Source organism: Hibiscus syriacus, unplaced genomic scaffold, assembly GCF_006381635.1.
Source record: "Hibiscus syriacus cultivar Baekdansim isolate YM2019G1 unplaced genomic scaffold, ASM638163v2 tig00117034_pilon, whole genome shotgun sequence".
In the NCBI taxonomy this organism is placed as follows: Eukaryota; Viridiplantae; Streptophyta; class Magnoliopsida; order Malvales; family Malvaceae; genus Hibiscus; species Hibiscus syriacus.
This window is the reverse complement of record NW_024063533.1, coordinates 523,362-534,861: the sequence shown is the minus strand read 5'-3', so window position 1 is coordinate 534,861 and position 11,500 is coordinate 523,362. Positions and strand designations below refer to the sequence as shown.

Sequence of the window (11,500 nt, the reverse complement as noted above, 5' to 3'; positions counted from 1 at the left end):
TGAAATTGCAGCCAGGAGACCCAGAGAAAAATATCCAGACTACAGTTGAAAAAGCCTCTTCCAGTGAAAATTTTGTTGAGGAACAGAGGAAAGTTTCTTCTGTTTATGCTTCCCTAGGTCCACATACAAGTAAAATTGAGAGGTCACCTCAAAAGGTATACATCTTCTCTATATCTTTCCGTGTGTCAGAGCATACTGCAATCACATTTGTTTTTAGGTCAATACTATCTCTGATTCTCTGTCTGACATTTAAACTCTCGTGCAATGATTGCTCAGAGCTCCACTAGAAAGAGGCAAACTCAGAATCCCAATTCAAAAGAGCCAGTCTAAGCCCCTGCAGGAAAGAAATGCATAATGCATTACATGATTTTTTTATAGGAATTTCAGGCCTCGTTAAAAACCCCCTTCTTGATTAATGGAGCTTGTAGGGAAGCTCCTTTGTCAGCGGAAAGAGGAAAAGAGTGCCTTAGGATTTTATTGAACATAGGAAAAATACATAAGATACAACCTGAAAACACACTTAAGAGAAACAGATAAAACACAGAAGGACCTAACCACCCATAAGCATCAACACTAGCTCTGCCCCAAACAACATTAAGCCAACAAAACCCTACTGCAAAACATCTAAAACAATAGAAAAAATTCAGCCAATCCCCTGTTTAGCCAGATTATCAGCCTCACAATTACAACTCTTAGGAATGTGTCTAACAATAATCTCCATATCAGAAACTAGGGAAACAATTTTCCCAACCATTGAACTAAAAAAAGGAGGAGCTGAAGTCGGCAACAAAATCCAATCCACTGCTGATTTATAATCACTCTCTATTATCAATCTTCCCATCGTAGCCCAAGTCGATGAGAGAAAGAAATCAATGCCTTTCTCTATGGCTTTCAACTCAGCCAGTGGAGGAGGACTTGGACCAACACCATTCGAAAAGGACCCTAGAATTTTACTGTTCGAATCTCTTAAAGTGCCCCCAATTCCACCCACCAGCCCGTCACATGTGACTGTCCCATCAACTTTAAGTTTGAAAAAATGAGATGGAGGAGGAAGCCAACTCTGAACCTTCATTCTCTTAAAGATAGGAAATTGATGCTTGTCTGCAAGTGTGGGGTCCCTAACAAGTGATTCAACCTGAATAATGACATTCAGATGCTTAGCAAGAAACCATTTAGCCAATCTAAATCTGGAAATGAAGAAAAGAGAAGATCTGTCCAGTTTCCAATTATCAAAAACCACTGAATTCCTAGCCTTCCATATTGACCACAAAACAACTCCTAGTATAAAACTCCATATTGTAGTATTTGGCCTAATATCAGACCATGAACTCAGCAAGGAAAGTGGATCTTTAGGCAAGACTGAAGATATTTCCCATAACCTGAAATAATTGTTCCATAAATCCCCTACAACCGAGCACGAAATGAAAAGATGTTGAACAGTTTCATCCTATTTAGAACAAAATGGACATAGGACATTTTCCAATGCAACACCTCTTCTCTTCAACTCCATTCTAACCGCCAATCTTTGATGCGAAACCTGCCACAGAAATTTCGACTCTGGGAGGAGCCAAACCTGACCAAACCCACTTGTTCCAGTTGAATACACCACCAGATTTGAAAGAAAGAGTCGACCTGCATGCTTTTAGCGAGAACAGTCCATCTCCTTTCCCCGACCAAGATAGAAAATCATCCACCAATTCAGACAGAGCAATATTGTCAAGCAACGACATTAGTTGAATCCAATAATCCAATTCCAATCACATAAATTCCTCCTAGATTGAATATTCCAAACCCATCTATTGGTAACAAAACAACCAAACTCTGAAACTTTTCCCCACTTGTTATTTGATAGAGCGAAGATCCTTGGAAATTGATTTTTTAGAGTATCTTGTTTACCCAAACGTCGTGCCAGAAGAAAATAGACTTACCATTGCCTACTTGAATCTTAGAGTGGGATCTCATTCCTTTCCAATTACATCTTCTTTCAAATAATTCTTGTAATACCTTTCTAAATCCATGAGTCCATAGGAGAGACTACCTTATTGATAGCTAGGGACAGATTACTAACATTTGTTTGCTGCAAATCAATTTTTCCAAAAGAGTGTCTTTTTCATTTGCGAACTTCCAGACCCATTTACCTAGCAGCACTCTTTACAAAATTCAGATCCAGGACTCCCAAACCTCCTCTTCGAGGTGTTGACATACCATTTTCCAATTCACCTAGTGAATACGACTGTTTGATGTTCCCTCCCCCAAAGAAAATTGGCCATCAAAGAATTATCTTCCTATTAACCTTACTCGGAATTCTGAAAATAGAAAGGAAGAAAATCGGCATTGAGGACAATGTTGACTTTAACAACACCAATCTGCCCGCCATTGATAGTGAAGAAGCTTTCCAACCGGACAATTCTTATTAAATTTTTGGATGACCGGATCCCATAGAACCTCAGAATTTTCATTGCACCTAAGGGTAGTCCTAAATACACTGTAGGAAAAGAACCCACTACACAACTAGCCTTAGTTGCCCATTCATTTAATAAGCCGTCTTCCACATTGATGCCATACAATTGCTCTTAGATAAGTTCAAATGAAGCCTTGTCATTAGGCTAAAAATCCTCAACACTCTCCTAATATTTAAAATATGTGTAGAGAATCACGGCAAAACAAATCAGATCATCAACAAACTGTAAGTGAGTTGATGAAAGGGATCAGATCTTCCAATAGCAAAACCTTGAAAGAGTCCCAAATCAGCAGCTTTAATCAGCATAAGATTAAGAAGTTCCAACTATATTAAACAGAAGAGGCGACAAACTACATCCTTGTCTCAACCCTTTACTCATAAAAAATTCCTCAGTTAGAGAGCCATTCACTAATATAGAGATTGACGCCGAGGAAAGACTATATTCTATCCAAGAAACCCATCACTCGCCGAAGCCCATGACTCATTAATCTAAGGATAATTGGCCATTCAACTGAATCATACTCTCTGAAAATCAACTTTGAAAACAACCCATTTCAGCCCTTGGTTCCTCCAGTAGTCTATGCCTTCGTTTGCAAGAAAGCACAATCTAATAGTTGTTTCCCCGGAATGAATGCAAACTGGTAATGCATTACATGATGATAATAGCAATTCTCTGTTGCAAATGTACAGAGGATTGATGACTGTCATGGAAGATCTAAGCCAAGTCCTGTCCAAGACATCCAGAACTCATCAAAAGAAAAAGGACAAGGAGAAGTTGCTGCTGTAGATGTGCACCATTCAGATAATAATAATCGAAAGCAGCAGAGTCCAAATTCTGTAAAGTTGGAGAGAAAAATATGGAGCACACATCAGAATATCTTATGGAAGTAACCTAGAAAATGAAGGGATTGAAGGTGGCAAGATATTGATGAATTGGACTGATGTACGTATAATTTCTATTTTGTTGCACTTCCAGGTTTGCTGTAGCCTGTATAAAATGCTACATTTCCTTTTACCTTTCCTTTTGAATTTGATTTATAGAGCTTATTTTGCAGATTCCTCTCAAACTATCAGCAGATACAAACCAGCTATTGTCTCCATGTTCCGATAAACTAAATATAAAAATGTACATATCTTGTTTTTCTAAATTTACTGCATCCTTACAAGGTTTTCAGATATAAATTGTGATAACATATTTCATAACCTAAATTCCCATTGTAAAAGTTTCCATTTTTTCTTTGCCTCTAATTTGAATGTGCAGATAAACATGTTGGAAGATAAATTGCTTCATCAGCAGAAGGTTTACATATTAGAGATGCTTTGTTCTGGAATCCAATCCCAGCTTGCTCAGTAAGCAAATTGCCAATTTATGTTTTGCAGTGGTACTAGTTTTCCCCTTATTCTAACCAATCTGCACAATCATTGCTGATGGCACTCTTATTTGTGGCTCTCATCAGGCATACAATCCATCCTGCAATATTCTACATAAGAGGTTGTTCCACTTTATGATCTCTATCATGTCTGTGTCATGAATGTGACTAATATTGGTTTCTGTAGTTAATATTGAAATTGTGTGTTGCTGAAATGATACCCTTGCAGAGTGACTGAAACAAGACAAGTTCTTTGCAGAATAATCTTTGGTAAGGCTAAATTGCAGTTGATGCATGTGAAGCAGAAAGATTGCTGGATTTTCTTCTCTCTGTTTCCTTTTTTCCTTTATGTCTCTAAAATACCTACTCTTAGCACCTGCCTTTTCTCATCTCAGAAACAGGTAGAATTACTTAGAACTGGAGTTCGGAGTCTCAAAGGTTGAAGTTAAATTTTGTCAAACTCATTCTGTTCTGAAAAGGACACTAAACTTGGTGATAATTCATGTTCAGTTACATTTGGAAACAACCTTAAGGTACCCTCATCTGTTATAAGATATGGATCTATCCCTTCAGTCCTTTGCTGCTATATCCTTTAAATGAAACCACATGAAGTTGGGTTTGTGCGGCTCCCAATTTTCATTTAATAGTGTTTTAATTTCTTCTAAGACTTTGAGTGGCTAAGAATTTACTTAATCTGGAATTACTATCTTGGAAGGTTGTGGCTCATATTTCTTAAAAATTCTATTTTAGAGTATAATATCTGTGTTTTTTGATATATTAACAATTAATTCTGTATGCCTTCAATCTGAATAACAATGTTTGCACCAGTATATATTTTGTGTATGTCATGTATTTGTTCAAATTAGTACAAGTATATCTTTATGTTTTAAGCGTTGTTTCTACATATTGTAAAAATACTAACATTGATTTAAAGCATACCCGAGAGAGTATGTCGGTGATCTTAAATCTGTTGTACTGAACGATGCTCTTAGTATTCCATCAACTATACCAAAATCAGCATTATCAGTTTTTGTGATTCGTACTTTCTTCAATGTGTCTTTTACAGTTGAACACAATGCCTCTTATATTGTTTTAAAAGATGCAGTTAATTGATATTTGATTAGTTTGTGGTACAGGGAGCCAGTGTAAAGTTAGCACAATGAAGCATGATCTTGAAGCTCTGGAAAAGAAAATAAAAATTTAACCAAGTCTTTTCACATTTGCTGCAAGATAAAAGAACAGAGTTCTTCTGGTACTATTGAGTTGGTCAATGACTATCTAAAGAAGAAAACTTGTTGCAGATTTATACGCCAGGGTATTCAGGTTTGTTTAACTCTTGATGTTATTCTCCTCAAAACACAGAAATTATTTTATGTGACAAGATGCATAACTTGTCTGTTATTCTTCAGTTGTGGAGGTTGACGATTTGCAGAACAGTATGGCCATCACAATGTTATCCTCACTACCATGGGTTCATCTGGCAGAGGTTTTTGTTATTGTGGTTTTATGTCAAAGAAAATATGTCGGAAAAGTTTTACATTTTTTCTTACATTATGGTGATTTGCAGTCTCACTAATACTGGCCGAAATTCAAGTGTTTTGGTTGCAAACAAATTGAATGATATGAACATCAGTAAGGTAACAGAGTCAACCACGTAACTGAAGTCATGTTTTCCCCTGTTTCATTTCTCATCCTTATCTTCAATTTTATGTTGGTCATTAGAACTTCCCAAACATGGATGCATGCTCTGCATTTCGTTTTGTCTTTAACCATGAATCGACTAAGAATGTTGGGCCCAAAGTTTGGCACAGGAAACTCAAGTAACTTCTGTCTCAGAATTTCATGTGTCTCCTGCATTTCTCTTCTAAAATAAAACAACCTATTTCAGTTTAACATGTATCAGAAAAGTACACCTTGCTTATGCTTTGATTTGTTGTTGTACTATAATGAATCAATAATAGTATATTTAAGATTTCGAGCAAGTGACTGTTAATTGTTGCAGTTATCTTTTCTGGCCTTGCTTGTTGAACTTTCCTTGATATTTTCCTGGTGCACTATCTTTTTTATCTCAGAAATTTCAGCGTTTCAGAATGAAATGGTTGAAACTGTATTCATTTTATTTCTTCTGATTATGCAGAGAACTGTTCTTTTAAGAAATCTTCTTGATGTCGTTGAGGAAGTACAGGTAGCATGGTTGGAGATTAGAAATATGACACTGGCTAGCTTTCATTCTCCATCAGGTACATGTTTGTCATCGTGTTATTAGCAACATGGTTTAAATCCTTGAATCAATGTTTTGGAAAATTTGCAATTTGATTCTATTTTATGTTTATATTTTGGGGTTGGTGTTGGATTGCTAAGTTTTGAACCAAGCTTCTTCCTACTAGGGCAGAAGGTTCTGGAAATTTGGTTCTTTTCTTCTTCAAACCAAAGTCAAGATCGATGACTAGATCACTTTCTTGTTAAATATACTACATTTTGAAGCTTGTCTGTGTTTTCTCCGGCTTTGAAACTGTCTTATTTTTTCTTTATTATTATTATTATTATCTATTGGAATGGAGTTATTGATTTGAGGTTCCTAGATAATTCCTTTTACTAGTGGTAGGATGGATAACAGTCATGAAAATAATGGTTAGGTTTCTTTCTTCGTTAGTCGGATGTACTAAAGGTAGAGTCCTTAAAACTTACCATTCAAAGTTTTAATGCTTCTATCTCATCCAGTTAGTTCTTTTTGTAATATGGTTGTTAATGGTTTGGGCATAACCATACATGTCCTGGCAAAGTAAATTGTTAACTACTTTTGCACTTTGTGTGTTGAAAAGACACGTTTCATCAGATTGAAACTTGATAGCACCTCTATGTTTTTGCAGCTAAGCAGTTGGATTTGCAGCTTGCTTTCATTGATTTTGAAAGTGGTATAAAGGTGACAATGACTCTTGACGTGACGTGTTTGAAATGGTAAAGTCCTGCATAACTTGTTTTTTTCAAGAGGCCTACCTTTCCTATAAAAAAAAAAACTTGTTTTTTTCAAAAAACATTTTCTCTGATAAGCATTTTGTAAGTCTGATGCTTTATCTTATATCTGAATTGCCTGGTTTGGTGTATGATCTTTTTGATGTAGTTGATAAATTTATCCCCAAACGAGAATGGTTTAGTTTGTAACTGGTAAAGTCTGGTATATTATTTGTAAATATTCAAAGAAGAAAGGAAGTGAGAATTCAAATGAAGAGAGAACATAAGTTGTGGGTCAGATTGTTTTAAATGAATTTAGATTATGATTGTTTACATGTTCTTTGTAAATATTCTAAGAAGACAGGAAGTGAGAATTCAAATGAAGAGAGAACATAAGTTGTGGGTCAGATTGTTTTATAAATGAAATTTACATTATGATTGTTTATATGTTCATGCGGATCCTGTAATTGTCTAAATATACAAATATTAGTTTTGTACACTTTTGGTGACTGTTGTGTGTTCTATCATTGTAAAATATAAACATTATGCATCAACAAGCATCAAGGCATATATGTTTAGATATAATTGTCAACTAATTATACTTCTTATTTCTTGGTTTCTTACAGTGGGGTCTATACATCAGATATCCTACCTTATCGTTTACAGACTCCCGCCACTGGGATAGAAAACTTAAAGCATCAAGCACTCTCAGCTGAAATCAAAGCAGCGGTTGAGAACCTTAGAGCTGGATATTTGAGGATTATAAGGCTTTGTAGATGTGTTTCCCAGGTGATGCAATCTTCAGGCAAGTGCTGAGGTTTTCTAGCATCTTTAAAAGAACATAAGGGCGTCAACAATTTGTTGGAGGCCTCTCTCTGTTGCTTGTGTGATTGCAAACTGTACTACGAAAGTGATGACTTGCCCCGACTTCCTTAGTAAGTCTTTTATTAGCTTTCTTTCTCGAATTCGTGGAACATTTTTTTGTGGTTGTGTAAGTCTTTGTAGTGGAGCACCTTAAGTAGCCAGTTTACCCGAATCTGATGAGTTTGAAGTAAAATGAACTCTACAAAAATTTAAAGATGGCCTCTATTAAATGCAAGATTAACCTCTTTTTATCCTTTTCCCCATCTTTTCTGTTTATTTGTTTGTTCGTTCTTCCAAGTAGTATTACTGATGGTTGAGGACTAAAAAAGTTCAGTATCCAAGAACTGTGCCTAATGGAGGAATCATGTTGTTAACGTTTGAGAAATAAATGATGCTTATGGAACGATGGATGTGCAGCATTTTGAGTTTGGACAGTGTATTTTTCACAGATGAGATGAGAGACCTGCCCTGCTAATGAGGTTAGCTTATCTCTCCTTTAAAAAATACAAGTTCCCAAAACCAGAATTTAAAATTTAATTTGTTGCTAGCACGAACCAAGTGATCCTAGTGATTAAAGAATTGATGTTATTCCGTGAGATTTTGGGTTCTAACACCACGGATGCATGGGGTGTTGTCGAGTGGTTCACATATAATACTTTATGTTCACTCTGATTAATAAAAAAATTAATTTGTTGAAGCGTGTACATCGTTCTAGTTTGAAATTGCAAGTACTAGGACCACCTGAAAAATAAATAATAGATATTTTATTCTATTTAAAATAAGTCATCTAATTACAAATTATTGTTAATTTATGTACTAAAAGTTAATAGTCTTATCAAGTATTAATATGTTTTGTCCTGTTAGAATAAACCCATTCAGATTCTTGTTCACTAGCTTGAATCAAAGCGGGGGAAAAGTGCAGATTCTTAAGAAGAAAAGGGTTAAATATTCAGGTATGGGCTGTTCAGTCAACATTTCCCTATTACTGCTGAAAGTCCACAGTTTGCGGAATATAGAAAAGTATAGGAATTTTGTACGTATATAATATATTATGATAATAAAGTTATTTCTGAGCAAGAGAAGGGTTGTTTGGGCATATGATCTAGAAAAAAGTGAAGCACTTTTTGTGAGGTTAATCTTGCACGTCTTCTTTGGGTGCATTATTCATCTTTCACAATCAAGGAGCATAATTTTTATGGTAACTGTAAACACTTCTTATAAAAATAAATTTAAATCTGAATTAAATTTACAATATAAACTAAATATTTATATAATAAATTTAAAAAATAATATAAAAAAACATCATAAGCACAATATTAATAAAACTAAATTATATTAAAATATTATTTGAATATATAATATCATTTAAATATTAGCGATGAACTTTTTATTTGTCAAAAATGCGTATGAATTTATAAAAAAATTATATTTATATTGGTTCACTCAATAAAAAATTTCTGCATTCGTCATTGCGCATATATATATTATGTAGATGCTCGTTTTTGTTCGGGGCTAAGACGGAGCAGACCCGAAGCAGAGCAGTTGGAGTCCCAATCCAATGATTAAGCCCAGTCCACGTGAAATCCTAAACAACTAAAAGGCGGTTATTGGGAGTTAACCAAAGCAAAGTGGAGGTGAGGGTCAGTTTTTATGTATTAACCACTGGAAACGTGGGGGAAGGGGATAAAAAAAGAGGGGAAGACATTTTGTAAAGGTTTTTTTTACTGTTCTACAATTGGAGGGGGTCCCATTGATTTTTTTTTTTGGGAGAGAATAGAGAAACAAAGGAAAGGATAGGGTTCTACTGCCCGATTTTAAAAACAAAAAGAGTGTAAAGAAGTGAAACAATCTATTTTTCTGAAGGAAGCAATAAAAGAAAGCAATTTTCTTTTTTAATTTGACGGTTCCATTCGAAGGAAAGCATCAATCATTCATACAGGCCATAGCATTTTCTCGAGAAAAAGCAACACCAAGAACAGAAAGTATTAACAAGGAAAAACCAGAATAAAGAAAAGCTTTTAAGAGGTATTTTATTTTATTGTACTTACTTCCTAGAAACTATTCATGTGTGTGTGGTATTTGTTTTGAAAGAAATAAGGGTCAGAAAATTCACCGATTTGAGTCACCGTGGCTAACATTGAGGCAATGAGAACTATTCGAAAAACCTTGCATGTAGACAATTTGAATTAGTTCTCATCTTTTAGAATTTTAAAATGAAAATAGAGGTAAATTAAAGAGTTTGGTGTTTACCTTTTGGAGCCAGCCGGTGAGCATCATGAACACATCCATCATTCATAAGATTTAAAGTGAGGTCTTTAAAAATTAAAGAAATAAAATAAGAAATAGGAAGTGAAATTACATGTGTTGAAACAACGTCAATGTTAGTGGCTAGGAAGGGATCGGCCGAGAGAAATAAGGGAGTTGAGGTTAGTAAATTTTTATTTTAAATCAAAACAGTATAATCAAGTAGATGAGATGGGGTTGTTCAGTTCATAGGTTATGTCATGGTCTAGGTTGGTTTAGGTCTTGGTTCGATCGTGGAGTGGGATTGTGGTGGCCATAACTATTTTTTGCTTGAAATTTATGTTTAATAAAAAGTAAATTAAAAAGAAGAATTTAGTGTTTACCTGTTGATCGTCGGTCGCCGGTCACTTGAAGATCGTCGGGGTCTTCACCGGGAAAGGCTTTAGGCAGTCGAAGGGTTAGAATAGAAATCAAGGGTCTCGGTTCATGTTTGCTAGCTTAGGCATTTCCCTTCTTGAGTGGTGGCGGTCGAGTGGAGAATGGCCACCGAGGCGGTGGCCAATGCGATGGCTGTGAGGAGTAGAGAGGCTCGGTGAGCGGCGCTGTGTGGGTTTGGAGAGATGGAAAGTGGAACGAAAGAAGAGGAAGGTGCTGGGCGCATGTTCCACGTGATTTGGTTTTTTAGTTTAGGTTTAGCTTATTTAGGCTTTATTTTTTTGAGTAAATTAACTTGTGGCCACTCAAACTTTAGGATAAATTCGGTATATGGTCCTTATAGGTTTAAGCTTGTTTTACATTTTAGTCACCTTTAGGACTGTTTTCAAAACTAACCTTTTGTGTTTGTCCTAATTTAGTGATTTTCCAGTTTTTAGTTTTAGTTATAATTTTGTTAGATTATTTGGGTGTAGATTCCTCACTTATGCTCATGTTTCATTTAGATCCCTACTTTAGTTTTAATTTGTATGGTGAATTTTATATTTATTTAAATTTAGTCATTATTCTAACATGTATATATATACACTTTTTAACATTTGTAGTTTATGCATGTCATGATTTTATTTTTTATATTTAGGTCACATGTGTACATAATATGTCAATATGCATAATTTATGATTTTTAATTAAAATATACGTATATAATTTTTTGTATGTCACGTTGTATGATATTTTTAATTTTGTATAATTAATTTTGGCATGACATCCACTTTTTGCACAATTTGTATGATACCCTCACGTGCATAACTCGACCTATTACATAATCGGACTAAGGGTAATACCCTTTTAATTTAAAATTGTCTTGAGTGGCTTGTCTTAACTGATTAGAGAGTCATTTTGACGATTTTAATTTTAAAGTGTATCCCGAAAGTGAAACAAAAAAAATTGATTCGTCACCTAAAATTTGGGAACGAAAGAAAAGGAAGCGTTAATTTAATTTATTTAAGTGCTTTTGAATGTTTTTAAATTTACATCTTTGTTTTCAAATTAAGTTTGAATTTGTAAAGTTCAATGCAAAGACATTAATTAATCGACTAGGTACCATTTTAGGGCGTTGTGGGGGTGCTAATCATTCCCCGCACGTAACCGACTCCCGAACTTGGATTTTGGTAACG

At 35.0% G+C, this 11,500-nt stretch overlaps 1 protein-coding gene and 2 long non-coding RNA genes across 3 annotated transcripts; all 3 read left to right on the top strand.

Moving 5' to 3' along the window:
- Nucleotides 1-3,588, top strand: LOC120196692. The gene is made up of 3 exons (XR_005523201.1): nt 1-155; nt 3,152-3,404; nt 3,517-3,588. It is a non-coding gene; the product is annotated as an uncharacterized LOC120196692 (long non-coding RNA).
- A 706-nt stretch (nt 3,589-4,294) lies between these two features.
- On the top strand, nt 4,295-5,647 carry LOC120196642. The gene is made up of 5 exons (XR_005523191.1): nt 4,295-4,364; nt 4,968-5,154; nt 5,241-5,317; nt 5,399-5,468; nt 5,554-5,647. It is a non-coding gene; the product is annotated as an uncharacterized LOC120196642 (long non-coding RNA).
- Nucleotides 5,648-5,962: 315 nt separating this feature from the next.
- On the top strand, nt 5,963-7,796 carry LOC120196842. Its single transcript, XM_039198550.1, has 3 exons — nt 5,963-6,071; nt 6,702-6,789; nt 7,410-7,796. Exons 1-3 carry the CDS (start codon nt 5,963-5,965, stop codon nt 7,597-7,599), a joined length of 387 nt encoding a protein of 128 aa, XP_039054481.1. The 3' UTR covers nt 7,600-7,796.
- Nucleotides 7,797-11,500: the final 3,704 nt, after the last annotated feature.

Coding starts and splice junctions, on each gene's coding strand:
- LOC120196842 (XM_039198550.1), top strand. CDS start 5,963: ATGCAGAGAACTGTTCTTTTAAGAAATCTTCTTGATGTCGTTGAGGAA. Junction 6,072..6,701: donor TAGCTTTCATTCTCCATCAG/GTACATGTTTGT, acceptor ATGTTTTTGCAG/CTAAGCAGTTGGATTTGCAG. Junction 6,790..7,409: donor GACGTGACGTGTTTGAAATG/GTAAAGTCCTGC, acceptor GGTTTCTTACAG/TGGGGTCTATACATCAGATA.